At 39.5% G+C, this 25359-nt stretch overlaps 1 protein-coding gene across 2 annotated transcripts in view; it reads right to left on the bottom strand.

Moving 5' to 3' along the window:
- Positions 1-429: 429 nt before the first annotated feature.
- Positions 430-25359, bottom strand: part of UGGT1 (UDP-glucose glycoprotein glucosyltransferase 1) — a 111197-nt gene continuing 86267 nt past the window's right edge. For both annotated transcript variants that reach the window (XM_040227871.1, XM_040227872.1), the window contains 12 exons: positions 21172-21330; positions 20562-20647; positions 18723-18807; positions 17263-17351; positions 16701-16805; positions 15358-15442; positions 14163-14345; positions 12605-12765; positions 11315-11429; positions 6731-6847; positions 6136-6304; positions 430-4514 (listed from right to left, as the gene is read on the bottom strand). In XM_040227871.1, coding sequence (XP_040083805.1) covers positions 4489-4514; positions 6136-6304; positions 6731-6847; positions 11315-11429; positions 12605-12765; positions 14163-14345; positions 15358-15442; positions 16701-16805; positions 17263-17351; positions 18723-18807; positions 20562-20647; positions 21172-21330 — 1380 coding nt within the window. In that variant the 3' untranslated portion in view covers positions 430-4488. The remainder of the gene's footprint in view (positions 4515-6135; positions 6305-6730; positions 6848-11314; positions 11430-12604; positions 12766-14162; positions 14346-15357; positions 15443-16700; positions 16806-17262; positions 17352-18722; positions 18808-20561; positions 20648-21171; positions 21331-25359) is intronic.

Below are 25359 nucleotides of genomic sequence, written 5' to 3'. Positions count from 1 at the left end.
AGGGCCCCCTCCCCAGCCTCCACCTCTGCAACAGCTCTCATTACACCAGCCTGCAGTGCCCAGTGAGCACCTGAAAAGCGGGAACTGTATCTTCAACCTTAAATCCAGCCCGAGTAGTTCGGAGAATTTCCAAAATGAACAAAGGCCCTGACATCCTTCCTGGTATGGTTAGTGCTTCTGGGCAGCTTACCTACCAGATCCTGCCTGAGGCAGTTCCCCGGAGTTGGGGACCTAGAAAAGGCCTAAATGCTCTCCTGAAAACCAGAAAAATAGGCTGCACCTGGACCCAGCTCCTCACTAGACAAGACGTTCAGGTAAAGTTCTTCCTCCTGTCCAGGCCTGCTGCTTGTGTCAGATGAAGGCATATAACTTCAAGCTCTAACCATCTACTCTTCTTAGACTGAAGAACTGAATGACAGACCAGGGGGGTTTAAAGAAGAGAAGGAAAAGTTTATTGTGTTGACCTTACTTTCATTACAGTACCAGAAATTCATTCTCAGTTCATTTCAGGCGCAAAGGGCTCTGCAGACATTGAGCGCCCCAGTGCTTGCTCCAAAGCAAGGGGAGCACTCAAACCTATGGTGCATTTCACAGAACATGATTACAATAAAATAGAAGAGTTACAAACTTTTTTTTAAGTACATAGTTTCTTTAAAAATTCTAATATTTTACTTTGTTTTTCCATGTTTACCTTATTATCACCAAAAACAAGTGACTGGAAAACATGGTACTTGATATTTTTGTCTCAAATTGTTGACCTTAGGTTACTGTATTTTGCTATTTTCATTTTAAAGAGGAATTATCCCCATTTCTCTGAGGAAATCTAAAAGGTGACAAGTAAGGCGATGCATAAATTACAGGTGGGATGAAGGCCCTGGTTCATACCCTAACTCATGTCCTACTTAAATCTGCCACATTTGGCCTCTTGTGCTGTGAGGTAATTGGAAAGGGCTCAGGAGATGGCCTCACTTCTGGACTACCTCTGAAGCTGATTTCCTGATTTGTTTTTTTTAAAACTGTCAGCACTCATGAACCCTGACAGGGAGAGATCCTCCAGTCAGTGCACTGACTCATCGCCACCCAGAAGAGTAGGGTCACTTCTGCATTAGACTGAGAGACCAGAGACCAAATAATGAAAAAGGAACTGGCATCCTCCAGATGCTCTGAAATGGCAACGGCAACCTGAGTTAATGATGTCTACATTTGGTGAACTCTGTCAGGTTATATCAAGACTGAGAAAACAGGAATTTAAATTAAAAAGTTTATCCCACCAGACTAGACACTTAACAGCAATATTCAAGTTGATTAACCCATAAAAATGTCCCCATGAAACAAAATATTTTAAAAACTATTAAAATTACACAATGGAATATATATTTAAATAACTTCGCACACAATGCACCCTCCATTTGTTGTTACCAACAGAAATTTTCCATTACACAGCTTTACCAAAACTTTAATATTTCCATGAAATTTGATACTACAGTACTAACATCATTTTATTCAGAAAAACACACCAGATGTTCCCTTGGAACTCTTGCGTTGAATCCTTTCTTTTACCCATTCATGACAATTGTAGGGGGGCAAAAAACTGCTTTCAAGTACCTAAATTTACTCACAAAGCAGGTGTGGGGGAAGGGGAACCGTACTTGTTTTGAGGGTGCTGTCTGGCCAGCTCCAGGTCGCAGGGTCAGTATGGTGTGACTCCCAGCCAAAGGGAGTGGATTTTCCTTCCTCCCAGTCTCTTCTGGAAACTGCACTGCTGTCCCTAGCCATCAGGGACTCTGCAACCAGATAATCGTTGCTTACTCCATCAGAATCTTAAGAAGGTTCGCAATAGGAAGTCATGAGGACAGCAGAGGAAATTAAGCTCCATTCTTGGAACTACTTCTTCATGTTTATAAAACCTTTGCTCTCTCCAGAGAGCTAAGTTCACAAAATACATGGGTTTACCAGATACATGTGCAATCTGAAATGCCATTGTGAGAGATTCAACGCTTTATCAGTTGTATGGAAAACTAACACACCATCATCCTCAATGTGCTCCATACAGAGGACAATTTTAAAACAAAACACAGGCATGTCCCCACAGCCCCAACAGCAGATTGTTACACGCATTTTGACTTCAATCAAATATCACTGTTCACAGAACATAAAGTCACACTGTTGCATTTCATTCTGACATGTCACATTATTTCATATCACTCTGGCACTGATTAAGACAAGTTTTCTATTATGGCATGATGAAAGAAAAAAATTCATTACATATACAAGATGGTTAGAAACAACACACTATGAACAGTTTCCAGAAGCTTCAACTTTTCAGTGAAATCAATTCATGTTTCCTAGAAAAAAAAATATACCAATCTTTTCAGTCACAATTTGCTTTCATGTAGTAGAAACAGCAGACAAAGCTGACCAAGACCAAATTTTAGTGGCAGCATCAATTCCTAGGGAGCTCAAGATTTGTTCTGGAAGATCTTATGCCACTTGAACCAAGAATTCCTGGCATGAGGAGGAGGGTCTGAGGCCATCTCAGAAGCAGGCTGGGTCTTGCATATTTAGAGACTTAAATATAGGGTGGTAAGGGGCAATGAGAATACACACTGCACAGAGAATAGATTTCACACTGCACCTTCCTCACACAGAATATGCATGAGAGACCAGGCAGAAAGAGGTGGAAAGGTGCCCTGTTCCATGACCCAAAGGAACCAGCATTTAGAAAGCATATCCCAGTGACTTTATAGTTATTTCCTGCTCAATATCCCAGAAAATAAACTGGAAAAAAGCACAAATGTGTCCATGGTTTATAGACACAAGTGGTGGCGGCAACAGCTTCTCTGAAGGCTTAATTAAACCTCAGATAAAGCTGAGCAAATGTCTTTCATCCTCATTGATTCCGTCCCTTTAGCTGCTCCGACCAGTAGAGGAGCAGAGTTGGGGGATGCAGGGTGGGAGGATAGATCACACTACCACCTTTGTCAACAGCAACAATTCTAAGGGACCTTTTTAGTCTTGGATCAACTTATCTACAAGTCCCTCCTCCCCAGTTTTTACAAAAGCAAACTCAAAAGCTCCTTCAGACTTACAGACTCCTGAACTAATGCTTGCATGTGAATATGGAAAAAAAATAATTACTTGATATTTGTCCTAAGATACTGGAAGGAGTCCATGGAGTGCTCTGCTGCTGAAGCCTACAGCCTGGGCAGACGGGGAGCAGGACCTGCAGTCTCACACAACCGGAAGACTCCTCTGGGCGCCTCCCAGCATTGCCCACCCAGCAGGAAAGGCTGCTGCACAAGGGCTGTTCTGGGCTGCTAAAGACACAAAAAGCCATGACTCACGAGTCCAACTTGCTTCAAGAAGCAACTCTGTAGACTCAGAACGAGGGGAACACTGGCAACGTCTGCTGGCTTAAACTAAAAGAACTACAGAACAGTGTATAGAAAAACATGAATTACACAATCAAAATCTCTCCTGGTCTCAGATCTGGGAGTCTTTTGTAGAGAAAAGACAAAGCCAACTTCCCCTGGGTCTGAGAGACAAAAATTCCGCAGAGAAACAGCAGGTAAATGATGTGATGACCTTCCTGAGGGAGTTCTGAACCCCTCAAGGTGGATCACAAGAGGGGCTTACTATGGCTGTATCCAGTAAGGAAATAACAGACTTCTTTTAAGAAAGTGGGAAGAGAAAGCAAAGACTTTTGTAAATACAAAAATTGCTTACAAAACAATTATTTAAAAAGTTCACTGGGGCTGGGTGCAGAATAATAATGTCATTTCATATTAGTCACAATGGTTCTGACGGTTTATAAAAGAGAAAGGCCAATTTCTGGTTTTCCTCATGACCCCTCCCCCAACATTCCAGAGCCCTCCTACTGCTGATATTTTCCCTACCCTCACCCCAACCCACCCCACCTCCCCTCGCCGTCCTCTCCCCAAATTAATTTGCCCCGTGCTTAGCCTGAAGACACATGATTGTTCGTTGGGTTTCAATTTAACAATGAACCTGATGCTGGGGAAGGGCACAGGGGCCCACTGGCGCAAGCCCGGAGATGCCCACATAGGCGCCGCCCCATCCACTATGTGCCCAGAAGGGTGGCCCCGGCTGCAGACGGGAGCTCCGCCGCCCCTCCCCGTGGACTGAGGTAAGGAGGACCCGGCGGCTCCCGCTAGTGGCCTCTTAAGACACTGCAGCACATGTGGGCTTGTTTTTCTTCCAGTTGCTTTTGCCATCTTCTCTTCTGGTGAGAGGCCTGCTCTTCATAGAGTCCCCCAAAACTCAGTTCCTTGTCTTCCTGTGAGGTTCAAATCTAGTAGAAAGCCTTAACTTCAGAGATCCAGAGCCGCCGGCGTGCGGGAGTCAGGATGAACAGGGCGGCACGCCCAGTCAGGTTCATCAGCAGTTGTATAGACAAATTGGAAAAAACTAGCATTTAATATAAAAAGTGTTTTTCAAATGGTGTAATTTCCTATCCTCCTCTGGAGATCATAATTCCTCATGTGTCTGAGGTCCTATGGAAAAGGAGAGCAAGTGGAGAGAAAATGGATCACTACCATGTTATAAAGTACAGACTAGGCATTTTCTGCTATTGAAACCTATTATTTGTGCCCCACCTCCACTGTATCTCTCTTTTTAAATTTTTAGGAGTTTTGGTTTAGTGTGTTTGTGTCATATTTTGAAAGCAAAAACAAAAAATACATTTTCATTTTCAAGAACACTGAAATTAACTGTATACCCCTACTCCCTCTAAATTGTTTTCACAAGTACAATATTTACTTCTAGCAAAAATGCACATATGTTTAGTCAGGATTCTTCTTTTTTCACTTAATAGCGTATACATTTTCTTCTGTAGCAGTGTAATTCACCATTTTCTAGTCTTGGGTGTTTAAACTGTTTTCCAATGCCTTAAAAAAAATGATAGTAAAATAAATTTCTCCACGTATATAACTTCTTTATTGTATTGAATTATTTCTTCCAAGGTAAATTCTCAAGAGAGGAATTATTGAGGATACAAAATTTTAATGAATCCTGATGATTGATTTACTGCCTTTTAACAAGGATTTTTCTAATGCACACAGCTTCAACAAGATTCATCCAGAAGAGTTTCACCACCATTTTCCCCAACAAATGGCACAGTCACCAAAAGGTGAAGTGTTAGTTGCTCAGTCATGTCCAGCTCTTTATGACCCTATGGTCTGCACCCTGCCAGGTTCCTCAGTCCCTGGAATTCTCCAGACAAGAACGGTGGAGTGGGTAGCCATTCCCTTCTCCAGATTATCTTCCTGACCCAGGGATCAAACCTGGGTCTCCTACATTGCAGGTAGGTTTTTTACCATTTGAGCCACCAGTGAAACCTGGCATTACCAACATGTCCACTCTTTTCTATGTAGTAACAGTAATGCTAGAGTCCTTTAATTTGATTACTGTTTCTTCAAATTCATTTATTATTTGTGTTTCTATCTTATTTAAACAGTATGTCTACATTCTTCACCCATTTATTCATGAAAATTCTTAGGTTTTACTGATGAATTTAATTATTTTTATGGTGAATGTCCAACATTTCATCTGTGATTTTAATATAATGGCATAGTCTTCAGGATGTTTAGGTGAATCATTCAAGATCCATTTCTATAATTGCTTTTTTAGAATTAGTTTTGAGCTGAATAAATTAAAATCCAGAGTGAATCTTATTAAAGGTTTATATAAAGCCACTTTTTGTATTCTAACAAATTTTTAGACTGGCTACCACTCAAAAATGTACACATAGTAGAGAAACCAGTGTATGTCATGTATCACAAAACTCATAAATCTAAACAATAATAATCACAAAGCACTCTTTCTTCAAAAAAAGAAAGAAAACAAAAGAAGGAAGGGAGGGAGGGAGGAAGAGAGGAAGAAAGATGGGAGGAAGAGAGGAAGAAAGATGGGGAAAGAGAAAGAAAAAAAGGCAGCAATTACATTAATAAATACTGTCTAGAAGCCCAACTGAATAAGCAAAGTGAAAAATACAGACTACCAGATGTCACGATGGAAGACTGAATAACTGATTCTTCTTGTTCTTACAAGATTGTTTCTGCAACAGAAACCAGACAGGCCAAGAAGTACCTACCTAAAGCCCAAGACCGTACATACCTTCTCGGCTTGCCTCCTTTGCTGTCTTGTCTCTATACAGTGCTCCCATCTCCTTCTCCTCCTGGAAGCGGTGCTGCAGCTGTTTGATCTCCTGATCATAGTCCTGCCACTCGGGGACAATCCGAACAGCGGCCTCCAGCTTGGGCTCTTTGGTCATTGGATTATTACACTGTGAAAATCAAAACAACGTACTTCAGCCGAGTTAAAGGAAGGGTATGCTACATAGCATTCAGAGGTGTTTCTATTCTTGGGTTATAGGTCCTAACTGGACAAAAAGAACAATGATATGAGAAGCAATGTGGTAGGGGCTGTACAAAGCTTCTGCAAAGAAGTCGTGGAGCGCTAGTGGAAGGCAGAAAAAGAAAGTCCGTTTGGAAAAACAACAAAGCATAGAGTGATCTGGAAGACAAATGGTAACTTCATGGATTCTAAATAGTGAAGACAGCCCCATTAGACAGCAGAGGATTTGCCTTCCTGCTGAGGTTACTGTAAGAAGTCCTGCAACCCCTGAACTACACAATTACAGAGAAAGACCAAATTATCTAGCTATACATCAGACTGGACTGAATGCAGAAAAGAGCCACAGACAACTTACCAAATCAATTGTTTTTGCCCTTTTCTTAGAGGCATCATCACACCACGTTTCACACCAAAGCCATTCTTGAGGGAGTGATTTAATTGGCACCTGATGGATCATGTTATTGGGCAAATCCTATTCAGTAGAGAAGATAAAACACAACAGTCTGAAGTTCTAGGGAAATAAACAACAAGGTCCTACTATAGAGCACAGGGAACTATATTCAATATCCTATTATAAAACATAATGGAAAACCGTGAAGAAGAACATATATCTGAATCACTTTGCTGTATAGCAGAAATTAACACAACACTGTAAATCAACTATGCTTCAATAAAATACAAAACAGAATATTTATAAATAAAGTGCTATGGGAAATTTAAATAAATGAACAGCAAATTCGCTGCTCATTACACATCACATGCCAATCACAAAACTTTAAAACAGAGTCCTTAGCAAAAACTGTAAAGTACCTACAGTATTTATTTACAGTGTTTTTAAAAACCAAAGTTTAGATGATCCATAAAACACCTATCCATAAGAAGCGCCTGAAAAACTTTGGGCTAAAACTCACAAACAGTCTGCTTCCTCCTTGGAAGGAAGGCTATGAAAAACCCAGACAGTGAATTAAAAAGCAGAGACATTGCTTTGCTGACAAAGAACTATATATATAGTTAAAGCTATGGTTTTTCCAGTAGTCATGTATGGATGTGAGAGTTGGACCATAAGGCTGAGCGTTGAAGAATTGATCCTTTCAAATTGTGGTACTGTAAAAGACTCCTGAGAGTCCCCTGGACAGCAAGGAGATCAAACCAGTCAATCTTAAAGGAAGTCAACCCGGATTATTCATTGGAAGGACTGATGCTGAAGCTGAAGCTTCAATACTTTGGCCACCTGATGCAAAGAGCCAACTCATTAGAAAAGACCCTGATTCTGGGAAAGATTTAAAGGCAAAAGGAGAAGTGGCTGGTAGCAGATGAGATGATTAGATAGCACCAATGGACATGAGTTTGAGCAAACTACAGGAGATGGTGAAGGCCAGGGAAACCTGGCATGCTGCAGTTGACAGGGTCACGGAGAGTTGGACATGACCTAGCAACTAAACAACAACAGGCTTCCCTTCCTGAGGGCATTTCTAAGAAAAAGAGCACTGCCTTCTAAAAGCCAATTAAGCAATGAATGTGGCTCTTGTATGTCAAAGTTTTGCTTAAAGGAAGCTCTAAATTCACCTTGTCAACTAAGGCTTGATCCCAAGTAGATGAAGCCCATGTGTTTTCTAGCCAACTGTACTCTATGCTTTGAAGCTTTTTTCTTAGCAAAACTTTTGAGTTTGACACATTAATAATAAAATGTTCTATTGTCCAAAGACACAAACAACCAATATGATCCAATAATTTCACTTCTGGGTATATATACATAAGAATTGAAAGCAGGGACTCAAACAGATACTTGCACACCAATGTTCACAGAGGCATTATTGACAACAGTCAAAAGATGAAAATAAGCCAAATGTCCACCAGCAGATGAAGAGCCAAACAAAATGTAGTATATACATACAATGAAATATTACTTGATCTTAACAATGGATAAATGGAGTTAATGAGTTCTAAGACAATGCTACTGAAAATGTAGTATGTGGACTTGGAGCACAGAGTTTGCTCAGAATGCAGATTCTTAGGTCTAACCAAATACCTACTGAATCAGCCAGTGGAGGATGGGGGCCCAAAGATTAATGCTTTTATAAGTTCTTCAGATGATTTTTTTTATTATGCTAAAATTTGAGAAAAACTGTTCTAATGTCTTTGCCCTGTCCAGTAGCTGGGTAAAACACTATTTAATATTAGCCTTTGCAAAGTCAGAAATGCATGCTGTTACCTCTAGGCTAATCATTAAAAAATTATTTAAAACTGTATAGTTTAATAGAGGGAAACAATTATTAAAAAACTCTCAATCATTTGGAAAGAAACTGACTAAGGAAAAAAAAGAAACAGAGGACATGTGGCATTAGCAAGGGGGCTGTGGAAAAGCCAAACTTATTGGTGATTACCTTTACTATCAGCAGACTAATGTTCAAATTAAATGATGGTCACACCAAATGAAAAAACAAACCAATATAAGCTCTTAATAGGAAACAGAACTAAAACATAGGATTAAGAACTATTGAAAACAGAAGGATAAAAAAATATACCATGAAACACTAACTAAAAGGAAAACCAGTGTAGCTATACTAATATTAGATGAAGCACTCTTCAAGCCCCTGCCCAAAATGCATCAATAGAAATAATAAAAAGTTAAATTTGTCAGAAATATATATGACTTCTAAGTTTTTAGGCAATGAACGAAATAGTCTCTAAGTACATCAAGTAAAATTTGACAAATCTAAAGACAAGATTTCACATTACGGAAAGAGATTTTAACATAATTGTCTCAGTAACTAATAGAAGAACAGACAAAACACACATAATGTAACAGGAAAGAACAAAATCTGACTCTGTGTTGGATCTGTTTCTTTACCGTATGCTTCCTGTTGCTTTTGTTATCACTAGAGGATGCTTTCTAAACCACTAAAAGGATGCTTTCTAGGTAATAAGCATACATAATGGCCTGCCTTGGGGAACCCGGTCCCTCTGCCTGAAAGTTAAACTCAAGGGGTTTTGTTCAGCTTAGAGAGCTACATGTTGACCTTGTCCACCTGTGAATGGCTGCAGGAAAGAAGAAATCAACACATCCCCTCCCAGAGGCTGGCCAAACCAGGAGATATTTTGCAAGACTTCCAGCCTCTTCACTTTACTTTCTCAACTCCTGCCTCTCTCTGTTTTATAAAAGAAACTAGCATCCAGACCCCTAGTTCTCTAGGACTCCTGTCCACCATCTTCTTGGACACCCAGCTTTCCAAATAAAGTTGCTATTCCTTGATTCAACACCTCGTCTCTAGATTTATTGCCTCGTCATGCAGCAAGCAGACTGCGCTTGGACTCAGTAACAGTAACAACATTATCACTAAACCTCACCTAATGGACATACAAGGAAAAGCATCACATCTAACATCCGCAGGGTATAAAACCAGATGAAATGTCTACCAAAACTGACCATATCTGGATCAAAAAGCAAAGCTCAACAAATTTTAAATGCCTAAAATCATACAGAATATGTTCTCAGACTAGAGCAACTGGGCTAGAACAAACAAACAAACAAACAAACAAAAACAGAAAATATCCATGTATACAGTGAAAGAAACAAGAGAGGAATTAAAACATCTATTAATGAAGGCAGTAATATAGGAACTGAGAAACACAAAAGATATATAGAAAACAAGTAAGAAATTGGCAGATGTAAATCTCACCTCACGATTAAATTCTCCAATGGGATGCCAGCTCACATCTAATCAATTCGGTTAATAATAAGCATTACTCAAAACAGAGCATCAGGAATCCTTGCACTGCTGATGGGAGTATAAATCAGACTTTGGAAACTGTGTGGAGTTATCTAATAAAGATAAAGATCCACCAATCTGCTGGTTCAGCAATTCAACTTGTAGTTGTATTTCAGTTGTAGTTGTATACACAACTGAAATACGTATACATGTATTTGCATGTACATCAAATGTCTTGCATCAACCAAGACATGTATAACTGATCACAGCAGCATTATCCATGGAAGACAACAATGGAAAACAATTCAAATTTATAATAAACAAAACACAGTACCATTTCATACAGCAACATGGATGAATTTCATTAACATTAATGCTAAGCAAAAGAAGTTAGACTCAAAAGAGTACACCTTGTGTATTCTCACTGAGACAGGCAGGGGGAAAAATAGACAAAACTATAGTGTTTAAGAATACATGTGTAAGTAGTTACTCAACACAGAAAAGCCATGGAATGATTACCACAAAAGTTAGGATGCTGTTGCAGAAGAGGGTGGCTTCTGGGTTGCTAAGAATGTTGAATTTCCTAAACTGGGTGGCAGTACATGGGTGTGTGCTGTGTGGTACTTCATTGATGCATATGAATATGTATTTATATATTTTGTTTTGTACACTCTTATTTACGGGTGCTAAATATCACAATAAAGGTTTTAAAATGTTTAAAGCAAACTTAAGCAAAACAAAGTATGTGAAACTATGTACCTAAAGCATAAACTACAATCTCACCTCTAAAAAATGTTTAGAATTAATAAATAGTGATTCAGCTAAACTTCTTAAAAAAAACAACATGGTTTTTGATAAAGAAAAAAGAGAAATAACAATACTATATCCTGTGCTGTGATAGTTGGTTCCGAAAGAAGAGAAACAAACTGACCCTAGCAGGCAGAGAAACAAATTTATCAGCTTAGCTGGGCACAAAATGAGAAGATATGACAGCGCCCTCCTTTCATCTCCCTCCCCAAACCATCAGGCCTATCATATTTTTTACCATTATGTCCTCCCTTAAGGGCAAATAAAAATGAAACACACACACAATAAGCACAAATTCCTTTTCACAAAAAAAACAAAACACTATCTCAACAGAGAGAAATGAGAAGCAAATACTACTTCATTTTCTGACACCATTGTACATCCATCACCAAAACTGTTAACCAAAAAAAGTGGCCACTTACTTGATCGAGATTTGAAAGGCTGTTAGGATCCTGACTCAGACCTTGGTACTGTCCCCTGAGTCTGTCACCAGCTGCTATTTTCCTAAACTTCTTCAGATCCACGACATACAGTGCACTGGATAGAGAAAATCCACTTGTTATAACCATGGGTTATGGCAGAAAAAGTAACCCCACTGACTAATGGAACAGATCACTAGGCTAACATTCTGGTTTCTCGTGGAAAAGGTAAGCTGGGGCTTTACAGTAGAGCTCACAGTCACTACGTACCACTTCAAAGATGGCTAAGGAAGTGATTACAAAACCCATATTCTGGTACCACAAGCTTATTTTGTCACTGTTTCAAAGGAAATAATCTCTGACAAAAGAAGGTTTCCAGCAAATGTCAGCAGGTTTGATAATAAAAACTATAGTAATTGATAATCATTAGTCAAAGATATCCTGATGATATCTTAAACGTTACAGAGGAAAAAACCAAGCAAGTGTTATAGTTCCTTCAGACCAAGGGCATACAGTACAATACTTAAATCACCAACATCCCAATATTTATCTCTATACATGTTGCTTCCCACAGGTTTCCCTACTCTCCAAATCACACTTTTCCCAGAGAAGATAATATACAGAAACAACAGAGGTACAACAAATACACACACTGTTTAACCTAGGAGTTTTAGGAATCTATTCTATAGGTATATTTGAAATATACGAAATTGTGTGTTTAACTGGTGGCTCAGTGGTAACGAACCCGCCTGCCAATGCAGGAGATGAGCGTTCGATCCCTGGACTAGGAAGATCCATCAGAGAAGGAAATGGCAACCCACTCCAGTATTCTTGCCTGGGAACTCCCACGGATAGAGGAGCAGGCTACAGTCCATGGGGTCTTAAGAGTCAGACACAACTCAGTGACTAAACAACAACAAATAACGTTGTATGTTGTACCAAGACCACAATGATACATATACTGGAATAATATGTTGATACAAAAAGGAAAAAGGTCTCTCTCTACATGTTGATGTAAGGTATACTAGAAACATCAAGTTAAAAAAAGCAAAGCACAAAACTGTAAATAAGGTTAGGATATATTTTGTGTAAAAAAGAAGTCATAGTTTTTTACCTAAGAATTAAAAAACTCTAGAAGGAGACACAGAAAGTACACAGAATGGGGCAGCTTTTCACTATATATTTTTTATAGTTCTTATTTTTGAACCACATTAACATATTACCTACTCACAGTTTTAAATATGTGAAATTAATTTTAAGGAAATGAAAATCAAACCATAACATTCTCAGTACCTGATATGGTACTTTCGCCCAGCTAAGTGACTGGCCCAGTACCCTGACTTCCAGAACCTGTAGCCATCCATCTCTCTGCGGCTGTCACAGAAAGGAGTGTAACCATAAGGAGCACCATCCAAATTGAAATCTCTTAACTCTTTCAAATCTGTTCGTACAATCTGAAGAAGAAAGGATCACAGTCACTTGTTTAACACCCATGCAGACAGCAGTTTCCTAAAATTCCTGAGGGCAGCTCAGGGACTGATCAATGGCACACAGGCAGCAAACCCAGTTCAAGCCTGGCTTCTTCTTGATTAGGCTGACTGTCCTCACTAGCGTGTAAGACGATTAGCCTAGTGCTTGGGACACAGTACTCTAAGTATTCAAAAAAAAGCAGGAGTGAAACAGATTCACACCGTGTTGCCCCTCTGTGACTCAGTTTCTGGGTCTAAAATGGACATCTCACAGGCTTGCTGGGAGGATCACATGAACTCGTGTATGACAGAGGGAGAATGATGCCTGGCACAGAGTAAGTGCTCATCAAGGATGAAATGTGATCGTAGAACTAGGAAAGCAGGCTTCATGTTGAGCCTCTTGTGATATAAATGAGCCAGGTGGGGCAGAATTCCCAACAGTTGGATGATTTTTGTCCAAATGACTTCTGCACACATTACATCACTTCCACTCAGATGAGGAACTCAAGTTTTAGATAGTTCAGGATAAGGGTAAAGGCTGTAGGACAGAAGTATATTTACACTTTTTGAGTGTGTATGCTCTAAAATTTGTGTGTTCCTTTTAATTAAGTCAGCTGTCAGCTGAAGAGTTCCATATGGTCAAGGCCAGGCACCAACCCCCTCTCTTACCCACATCAATAACTCCTAGCTGTGGGGCAAATGACTGGAGATGACAGCAAGCAGTGTTATGTTAAACCTGTAAATTTTTCAATTTTAGTTTATATATTAAATGAGTTAAATTTAAGATACAAAACTACATAAATGATGTGATCACAACTACATAAGAGAGGCACAGGAGAAAAGATGAAAGGAGATACACTGAACGCAGATTTTAAAAGTGATCACATCTGGTGATACCTTTCCATATATTCTTTTTTTTTTCTTTTTAATTGAAGGATAATTGCTTCACAGTACTGCATTGGTTTCTACCAAACATCAACATAAATCAGCCATAGGTTTACCCATGTCCCCCCCTACCTGAGCATCCCTCCCACCTCCCTCCCCATCCCAACCCTCTAGGTTATTATCGAGCCCAGCATGAGTGCCTGAGTCATACAGCAAATTCCCACGGGCTGTCTATTTTGCATATGGTCACGTATGTTTCCATGTTACTCTCCCCAATACCTCCCACCCTCTTCTTCCCCCCGGCCCAGCTACGTCCATAAGTCTGTTCTCAATGTCTGTGCCGCCACTGCTGTTCTGCAAATAGATCCATATATTCTAAATAATGTAAAATAAGTGTGTATTTTTCCACCATTGGAAAGATAAAATCATTTAAAAAGGAAAAGGAAGTCTAATGCCTTTAATTTGCACTGCTGAAACCCAGCCTTTGCAGAGCTCACCTGATCCGCATCCACAAACAGGAACTTGTCAACAACCAGTGGGAACAGCACGTCCAGGAAGAGGATCTTGTAGCCCCAGATGATGCGCTGCTTCTCAGTCTGCTGGTGAAGCCACCGGGGCCACTTGTACTGAACAAGCTCATACTGGAAATTGTATTTGTCCGCCATGTAAGGTATAAACTCCTATTTGCAGATACAGGGAACAACAAGCCTTTACTTTGATTAAGAAAAACAAGTCAGTCAACAAACCACAATTATGGCACAAGTAAAACACATTTCCTATATCAGCAGTCTAATGAAGAAACGTGACCCTGACTAACTTGTGACTACGTAAAGAATGCATATAAGATTTTGTCAAATCTCCATTTTTTATGATTTCTAATCACACATGAGATGACCAGAAATCTTTAAGTGAAGGCTTTTATATAACTGATTTATGTGTGTGTGTTTAAGGGAAATGGACCTTGTCTAAACTTGATTTCAATAAAACATTTTTTTGAGCTTGATTTTAAGGCTTTCTCACCACCAGGTCTAATCCAGGGAATGACATGGCAAACCCAAATACTCTGAACAAGTTTGCTGCCATCAAGTCTTTCAGATTCTAAATATAAGTACCCTAAGGGACCAGAAGTGAATTATTTATCTAGGAGAGATACTACTGAATATATTAAAAGTTGCTTAATAAAGTCTACAGAACAACAAAGAAAAAGATGCAAATAAATCTATTTGGATGACAAATACTGATAAAAACAGAGCAGAAAACTTTCTAAACTTTCCAAGTGTGTTTTTGATTTGCAGAGATGATACATTACTTCCACAGATCACTGGGTACAGTTGTTCAAAACAGAACAAACCATCCTTCTCACTGGAACCAGTAATGTGCTTTCTCATTAAATGAGGACATTCATGCTTGAGAAATGTTACTTCATCAAAACAGAAGAAACAGACTCTCCTCTTATGTTATCTAAGCTTCAACCAAGTCAGAATTCTGTGTTCAGTTTTATAACAACTATTCCCCCCAAAACAGACAGGAGAAAGAATAATCAACATATAATTATGCAGGTGAATTACAGTAACCTAATAAAAGGAAAAACTTTTTAAATATACAGATAAAGTAGAAGTAGTAAACAGTATATTGCACTGTATATATCTCCTTAATAAAAATGTTTTCCTTTTCAAAGCCTAAGGAACAAACCTTAAACGTGGGGGACAAATAATTCTTCAAGAACCAGAATTTCACAGGAGTCTTGGTATTCTTCAGTACTGATAGCATCATTATGCTGTCAAACAAAAGCAAACAATAATAACAATCATTCAAATCTTTTTAATCTCAACAAAATCAAGTAAAGTCAATCACTAGACTCAATTTTCTTTATGGCAGAGCTAACTAATGGCTCAATTAGGCAAAGAGAGACCCTGAAAAGTAGAAAATGGAAACTTGCACTTATTCATTTTATAGTCATCACTGGATGAGAAAGAAGAAGTACTTATTACCTATAAAAATATACCAGACTGATAAAGGCATGTGTTCTAATTACGTTACACCTTAAAATAAACTCCTTTATGAACTGACACGTTAATTATGGTACAAATGAATCACGGAGGTTGTGTTTAATGACTACATCACTCTAAAAAGAAAGTCAGTGAAGTCTCAGGAGCTCTGTGTAATAGCACTGCCTCTCCCAGCCTACATCGGGGAGCCCAGCCAGCGTGGAGAGTAGGCAGAGGGAAGGGGATGGCAAATGATCAGAGCTTCAGGATTCCCTACTTGGAAAACAAACAGAAACAAATTTTGAGTCAAGGAATTTAAATTCAGTGGTTGTTAACATCTGACATTACAAATCTAGGTCAGATATTATTTCTTGGGAATATGACAGCTAAACATGAGTAAAATGACATCTTGATTATTTACTATACTAGATTTGTAGTGGAAAATTAAAAGTAAAAAAGAACCTTGGCATTAGGAAAGTCACTGTCAGGCAAAGGTGCATATTCATAGCCAAGCCCTCCTGACCACTGACTACAAGGCGTGCCTGAGGGCTTTCCCCCTGGTGACTGCTGCATTCACCAGCCAAGCGTGTGCCTCCTCTCGACTCTGGCTATGTGACCTCAGCCGAGTCCTGCGACCCTCCAAGTCTCAGCCTGTCTATAAAACACAACTAAGATCCCTCTTGGCTCTAAAATCCTACAAGTCATCAGAAGGCAGGTCCATGGCCCTATTCCACCTCTATTCTCTATCCTCAGGCAATCCTTGGTGGACAATGAAAAGCCACTCTTTATAATGTGCACATAGTAGTTTTAAAGGTTTATAACCTTATAAGAGCTATACAGATTCATTTACTACATATTATATAGTCCATTTCATGAGGTTGGCCAAATCGAAACAAAGGTTAAGTATATATAATCATCTATACACAATCCTCAGAGTGCCTCAAATACAAAGAAGTATAATGAGCGGAATCCCATAAAACGTGTACTCCCTAAAGAACAACACGACAAATTCATGCATATATACTGAAATAACCAAACACGACTAACCGAAGAAATCTTTCGTAGAGATGACCAGATGCAACGGAGAAAATATTAATGATGTCATCTTTGTCTTGTTTCACTTCCTCGGTCTTCTGTCCTCCTGTAAAGCCCCTATAATAAAGAAGGTAAAAACAAGAATACTTGAAATGCTGGTACAGACATGTTGCCCTTTAAGGGGAGGGGAAGGAGATGGTGCTTCCCACCAGGACAAAGAGAGGGAGGCTGCCCAGAGGGCCTTGTGGAGCTTCAGGAGAAGATTGGGCTAGTCCACTAGAATGCAAAACAAACAATGGAAAGTTAACTGAGCAATTACCACTCAACTCTCCAAAGAGCAGGAAAAGTCCAACAGGAGTTAGGAAGTCAGGCACAGAAGGAACTCCACTATGAGGGGACACTAAGCTCTTTCAGTAGCCCAGTGGGGAACACTCATCTACTCCACACACAAGTGGATGCAAAGAGCAGAATCTGAAAAGCCCAGACAGGATTACTATATTCAAAAGAAGGGAGGGATGGCATTTATATCTCCGTTTTTCCTTAAAAACAGCACTTCTTTCTGATGCCAATTTACCATTTGAAGGAGTCCCAAAATCCAGATTCATTCTCATTAGTCCCATCGCTCAGCAAGTCCTCGTTCACCATGTCTGCCTTCTTCTGAACCTGCAATCAGTCACATGTGATGAATCTCACTCTCCCTACTGGGTTGAGGAGGCACTGAACTGACCTTCACGGGATGCTCCCTGAATACTGACCACACTAGAGAGTGAATTCTCCTGCGAGCAGATATGACCTACTCTGAGTCCAGACACATTCAACAGAACATGAATGCTGAATTCTGCTGAATGAGTCCAGACACATTCAACAGAACTATGCTCATCATACCGCATTAAAATCTTAATGAAGAGATACCAACCTCTTGTAACTAGATAATAACTGTCTCTAGTTTGAAAAATGGGCAGAGAACCTTACAGTTTAAGTAAAAACAGAAATGCATTCACCAAGCTAACTCTAGTTCTAGGCAAAGAGTACAGTGTGCACACGCTCCAGCTGCCAAGAAGGAGTCATCTCACGCGACTGCCTTGTTTTAGGACTGACTAGTACAAAGAGAGCTTAAAACTTCTCAAGAGCATAGGGATCATTTTTCTGCTTAACCATGTGTGACCTGCTTTAGATTTTAGAGTATAATGACTATCTCATAATAGCTTTTATTTGAATATAATGCACTAGGAATTTCAAAGTTCTAAGAACAGAAAGTAAAAGTGAGAAGAAATTAAATAAGGCTACCACCATTTATTATTGTTGCTGAAATTCTCATTGGCATTCTTCCCAGTTTTTAAAAAATAATGTGAACTGTGATTGTACAAACAAAGCAGTATCTATGAAAACATTTCATGTAAAATGAGACTTGCACTGCTCAATGAGATAACCCAAACGGCGCAACCTCTCAGCTGAAGAAAGCCACAAACTTGTATTTACAAAATATACTTTGCATTTCAAGCCGCATTGCTATAAGGCTACAGTAAAATCCCAAAGGTGAATTAGTCTTACGTGGGTTTCTTTCCTTTCTCTTCAGCTTTACTGAGATATAACTGACAAGTAACACTGCGTAAATTTAAAGTGCAGGACATGATGGCCTGGTACAGACCTATACTGTGAAATTATCGGGTTTCCCTACTGGCTCAGTTGGTAAAAAGCTGCCTGCAATGCTGGAGACTCGGGTTCAATCCCTGGGTCGGGAAGATCCCTTGGAGGAAATGGCAACCCACTACAGTACTGTCGCCTGGAGAAGTCCATGGACAGAGGAGTGAGACAGGCTGCAGTCCGTGGAATCACAAAGGGTAGGACACAACTGTGCAACTAACTTTTTCACCACAATAACAGCACTTTTTCTGGAGTTAACACATCCCATCACCTCATATAGTTTGGGGCTGGTTTAAAGATACGTATTTTTATATAACAGCTACTAAAGACCAAGTTACTGCTGCTTTTATCAACTATAATAGAGTGGCTGCCTCAATATGCCAAACTCACCTTCACTTTAATAATTTTGCTCTTGAAGTTGTTGAGGACAACAACAACTTCATCAGCATCGGGTGGAGAATCTGTACCGTCGTGACTTAGAAAAGAAGAAAGGAAGGCAGATATCACAAATCATAATTCTCAAATTGCAGTAAATGGACTTACATCAACCTGCTATATTTTTCCACCATCTTTCATCATAAAGGACTTTTTCTGAACAAATTATTTTCTCACAACCTGCAGAAAATCCCTTCAAGCAACACAGAGGCACTTGTCAAAATCTCTACCCTTACATGTTGAACATGCCAACTGGTCACAGCCCAAATTTCCTTCTGGAGCCCTTCACTGAATGGCCTTCCATACACTGAGAGGCTCCCAGTGCTGGCAAGAGTATGATGGCAACCCACTCCAATATTCTTGCCTAGGAAACTCCATGGACGCAGGGGCCTGGCAGGCTACAGTCCACTGGGTCGCAAAGAGTCGGCCATGACTGAGTACGCAGGCACGCATTACTTTACGCCTGGCGAGACATAGCTCTACTTCAGAGTTTTGTAAAGGCTGCGACTCTGTCCTTCTTGGAGGCACAGCCAAGTCCAGGCTATGTACTCAATCTAGCATCCATACTCTGGAGGAAGAACTAAAACAATCTCTGTTTGCAAGCAGACAGAGCAGAGAAGAAAATTTAAAGAGAGTATTTCCTTCCTAATCAACAATAATGTCTAAAATTTCCAGTCACCAATTTTTAAGATGCTAATTATATAAAGCCTTGATAAAATGTGAATTCACTGAATTCATTGTCATCCAACAGAAAGCAGAGTTCATGGGCAAAGGTGAGATTCTGATAGGGTGCATGGAACATTCCAGAGCCCAGGAAGCACAGAACGAAGAGAGCCCTCAACTGCTAGGTGGAGAAGAGGCCCACACACCCTAGAGGAAAGAGTGGCTAGGAAAAGGGCATACAGATGGGACAGGCTTTACAAAGACAACAGATAAGCTCTTAATGACAGTACTAAAATTCCTTAAAACCATATTTGGGGAAAACATTTATTGGAGAAAACCCTACTATGTACAATGAAGATATAATTATGATACAAAAATCTTCTATTTTTCTTGGTAAGAAATATGCAGAAATTCACATTGCTTTCATGTGTGTCAGATAAGATTCTATAAAGCTAGGATGAGGACACAACATGATGCTGTTTTCAAATAACTAATGGAAATCATTCCCAAAATGAACTGGCATGAAGTCTTCTCACATAGCTTAAGACTAATTTGGATTGTGTGAACGGGAATTTAGACCATACCTTTTTAGAAGGCAGTATAAACTAACAGTCACTTGTAGCAAACCTTAAAGCAAAAAAGCAGGCTATTGACAAAACATGCTGGGAGTACTTCCAAACTTTCTCAGACCTAGAAAGACAAGTACTCGCACCAAGGTTCTAAGACCAAAGCCTACATATGTCTGGTCAATCTGCAACCCACTCAGGGTACAGAAATATACTACCCTGGGTTGAAAAGTCTGAACTGTTCTTCATTTCTTTTCTCCTTCCTAAAAATGACTCACTTTCTCATCTGCCTATGGTTTTCATCACAGCTAACAGAATGATTTGGTGCTGGGACAGTTAGCACAAAAGAATGACTGAAGCCAGACTTGATTACATATATTGTTAGTAGTTATACTGCTTACTGTTCAATTATACACCAACAATTCCTCCACATTTCATTTTCTGGAAAAGCACACACAATTACAAAGTAAATTCTAATTGCCTAACTGCCAGTGTACTATTCAATTCAAGCTGATTCATACTGCAGAATGTTCTGAAAAAATGCACCTGTATCATTTAATCCTACCTGTAGATTCTGTAAATATCTTCAGAACGTCCCTTTCTTAGTCTGAGAATCCAAGCTCCTGGGTTGGCTTTTAACTGAAAATAGCCCTAGGACCAGAAGACAAGACAAATTTTAGTTCTCTTGGAAACATCAAAATGCCATTTCTGAGGGACCGCTCTTTCTTTTTTGAAATGTCAGTCAACTTTATTTTAAATAAGATACTTAAACCAATGCAATTCTTAAAACCCACATATTAGAAACACTAGCAAAATACAGGTCTGTCAAGCCAAGAAGCCTGTCCTTCAGCTATACTTCAGTGAAGAAGCAGTATGTAATCTATGAATATACTTCAAACTTCAAAAAAAATTAAAAAAAGAAAAAGGCTATTGGCTCATAAGCAACACATTTTCAGGAGCCAACCTGGTTAGAGCAAAATATTCTCTCATGTTTTCTTTTAAGATGCCATGTGATTCCAATCTACAAGGTTACCTAAACTGATGATTTTTAAACTGACCAAATTCAGTCCATCATGACCTTTAATCTCATGCTCAGGAGGCTCACTGCTCCATCATAAACTGCAGGGCCCAAATTAATGTGACTCAGTATCACCACCTGATGTACTGTTATTTACCAGGTTAGCCATAACAATGGTGTCCACAATGACTGGCTTGGTTGAAGTTCCTAATGTAAACTGCAGTCCCCGGGGGGGCTGGCCAGTGGTGATGTCATAGCAGTGACCTTCTAGTAACAGGTACTCCAGCTCATACTCAGCAGCCACGATGCTGTCCACCTGCAATATCAAAATTAAATCACCACCTGAAGACTACTCAGCAATAAAAAGAAACGATCTAGTGATACATACAACAACCAGATGAATCTCAAATGCACTACGCAAAGTGAACGCAATGAGACATAAAGGGCTATATATCATATAATCATATTCATAAAAAAATTCAAGAAAAGGTAAAACTATAGTGACGAAAAGAAGATCAGCTGCTGCCTGTGGTCTGGGCCGGGGGGAAGGAGGGGATTACCTGCAAAGGGGCATGAGAGAATTTTTTGGAGAGATGGAAATGCTCTGGTATGTTGATTGTGCTGGTAGTTAACAAGCATACATTTTAGAAACTCAGGTGGGTTGGAAGGAGAGGCAGGAAAAAGGACACAGAAAAACAGTAAGGAGGTTATTCCAAAAGTAGAGAGGAGAGGATAAGATGTTAATCTAGGAAGGTAGTATTGGGAAAAAAAATCACATAAAATTTCTGAAAGAATGAATATATTTAAAAGCAAATAATGGAGAAGATAGGTAATTTATATAAGAAAAAGAAACACAGTGAAACATCAGAAAAACATCTGACAAAAAGGCAAATTCATCTTGGCCCTTAGAAGACAGCTGAAAATACTGATGTTCTAAATGCAAATACTGCAGATATATTTAATGGTTCCATAGTGGTATAAAACTAACTGCCTAAATCATTGCTAATTCCTTGCAGAAAATCTGGTATAATTACAAAATCTTAGGGCAGCTTGGCTTTAGCTGTTAGGTTGGCACAAAAGTAATTGCAATTTTGCACTGTTGCTTGATATTAGAATATATTCTAAATAAATGTGGTTATATTATTTTAATGCATATTTCTCACCTTATTTTTTTGGTAATGACTTATTACTTCCTGTTTATATTTATTTTAGATTAGGGAAATGATGCTAGACAAAAAGCAAATTCAAGCGACTTTCTTATTTGAGTTCAAAATGGGTTGTAAAGCAGTGGAGACAACTCACAACATCAAACCGCTAAAGTGCGTACAGTCAGTGGTGGTTCAAGGAGTTTACGAAGGAGACAGAGACTTGAAGATGAGGAGCCTAGTGGCCAGCCACTAGAAGTTGGCAGCAACCAACTGAGGGCCATCACAGAAGCTGGTCCTCTTACAGACAACGAGAAGTGTCACAGAGCTCAGCATCAACTATCTGCAGTCACTCGGCATTTGAAGAGAATTGGAAAGATGAAAAAACTTAGTAAGTGGGTACCTCATGACTGCAAATCAAAAAACGTCGTTTTGAAGTGTCATCTTCTCTCACTCTACACAACAACAAACCATTTATCAATCGGATTGTGGCATGCAACAAAAAGTGGATTGTATATGACAACTGGCGATGACTAGCTCAGTGACTGGACCGAGAAGAAGCGCCAAAGTACTTCTCAAAGCCAAACTTGCACCAGAAAAGGTCATGATTACTGTTGGTGGTCTGCTACCGGGCTGACCCACTACAGCTCCCTAAATCATGGCAAAAACAATATATCTGAGATGTATGTACAGCAAATCAATGATACACTGAAAACTGGTGTGGATGTGACTGGTGACAGAAGCAAGGTCTGATGCTGTAAAGAGCAATATTGCATAGGAACCTGGAATGTTAGGTCCATGAATCAAGGCAAATTGGAAGTGGTCAAACAAAAGATGGCAAGGGTGAACATCACCATTCTAGGAATCACCGAACTAAAATGGACTGGAATGGGTGAATTTAACTCAGATGACCATTATATCTACTATTGTGGGCAGGAATCCCTTAGAGGAAATAGAGTAGCCATCATGGTCAACAAAAGAGTCCAAATGCATACAATCTCAAAAATGACAGAATGATCTCTGTTCGTTTCCAAGCCAAACCATTCAATATCACGGTAATCCAAGTCTATGCCCCAACCAGTAACACTGAAAAAGCTGAAGTTGAACAGTTCTATGAAGACCTACAAGACTTTTTACAACTAACACCCAAAAAAGATGTCCTTTTCATTATAGGGGACTGGAATGCAAAAGTAGGAAGTCAAGAAACACCTGGAGTAAGAGGCAAACTTGGCCCTGGAGTAAAGAATGAAGCAGGAAAAAGGCTAATAGACTTTTGCCAAGAGAACGCACTGGTCATAGCAAACACCTTCTTCCAACAACACAAGAGAAGATTCTACACATGGACATCACCAGATGGTCAACATCGAAATCAGACTGATTATATTCTTTGCAGCCAAAGATGGAGAAGCTCTATACAGTCAGCAAAAACAAGACGAGGAGCTGACTGTGGCTCAGATCATGAACTCCTTATTGCCAAATTCAGACTTAAACTGAAAACAGTGGGGAAAACCACTAGACCATTCAGGTATGACCTAAATCAAATTCCTTTATATGGTGGAAGTGAGAAATAGATTTAAGGGACTAGATTTAAGAGAGTGCCTGATGAACTATTGACAAAGGTTTGTCACACTGTACAGGAGACAGGAATCAAGACCATCCTCAAGAAAAAGAAATGGAAAAAAGCAAAATGGCTGTCTGGGGAGGCCTTACAAATAGCTGAGAAAAGAAGAGAAGTGAAAAACAAAGGAGAAAAGGAAAGATATACCTATTTGAATGCAGAGTTCCAAAGAATAGCAAGAAGAGATAAGAAAGCCTTCCTCAGTGATCAATGCAAAGAAATAGAGGAAAACAATAGAATGGGAAAACTGGAGATCTCTTCAAGAAAATTAGAGACACCAAGGGAACATTTCATGCAAAGATGGGCTCAATAAAGGACAGAAATGGTAGGGACCTAACAGAAGCAGAAGAGATTAAAAAGAGGTGGCAAGAATGCACAGGAGAACTGTACAAAAAAGATCTTCAAGACCCAAATAATCATGATGGTGTGATCACTGACCTAGAGCTAGACATTCTGGAATTTGAAGTCAAGTGGGCCTTAGGAAGCATAACTACGAACAAAGCTAGTGGAGGTGATGGAATTCCAGTTGAGCTATTTCAAATCCTAAAAGATGATGCTGTGAAAGTGCTGCACTCAATATGTCAGCAAATTTGGGAAACTCAGCAGTGGCCACAGGACTGGAAAAGGTCAGTTTTCATTCCAATCCCAAAGAAAGGCAATATCAAAGAATGTTCAAACTACTGCACAATTGCACTCATCTCACACGCTAGTAAAAGTAACGCTCAAAACTTTCCAAGCCAGGCTTCAGCAATATGTGAACCGTGAAATTACAGATGTTCAAGCTGGTTTTAGGAAAGGCAGAGGAACCAGAGATCAAATTGCCATCATCCACTGGATCACTGAAAAAGCAAGAGAGTTCCAGAAAAACATCTATTTTTGCTTTATTGACTATGCCAAAGCCTTTGACTGTGTGGATCACAATAAACTGCGGAAAATTCTGAAAGAGATGGGAATACCAGACCACCTAACCTGCCTCTTGAAAAACCTGTATGCAGGTCAGGAAGCAACAGTTAGAACTGGACATGCAGCAACAGACTGGTTCCAAATAGGAAAAGGAGTACGTCAAGGCTGTATATTGTCACCCTGCTCATTTAACTTATATGCACAGTACATCATGAGAAATTCTCGGCTGGAAGAAGCACAAGCTGGAATCAAGATTGCTGGGAGAAATATCAATAACCTCAGATATGCAGATGACACCACCCTTATAGCAGAAAGTGAAGAAAAGCTAAAGAGCCTCTTGATGAAAGTGAAAGAGGAGAGTGAAGAAGTTGGCTTAAAGCTCAACATTCCAAAAACTAAGATCATGGCATCTGGTCCCATCTCTTCATGGCAAACAGATGGGGAAACAGTGAAAACCGTGGCTGACTTTATTTTTTTTGGCTCCAAAATCACTGCAGATTGTGACTGCAGCCATGAAATTAAAAGATGCCTACTTCTTAGAAGGAAACTTATGATCAACCTAGACAGCATATTAAAAAGCAGAGACACTACTTTGCCAACAAAGTTCCATCTAGTCAAGGCTATAGTTTCTCCAATAGTCATGTATGGATGTGAGAGTTGGACCATAAAGAAAGCTGAG

The sequence above is a fragment of the Oryx dammah genome, unplaced genomic scaffold (genome assembly GCF_014754425.2).
Source record: "Oryx dammah isolate SB20612 unplaced genomic scaffold, SCBI_Odam_1.1 HiC_scaffold_27, whole genome shotgun sequence".
NCBI lineage: Eukaryota > Metazoa > Chordata > Mammalia > Artiodactyla > Bovidae > Oryx > Oryx dammah.
The sequence above is the reverse complement of the archived record's forward strand: the minus strand, read 5'-3'. Positions and strand labels throughout refer to the sequence as shown.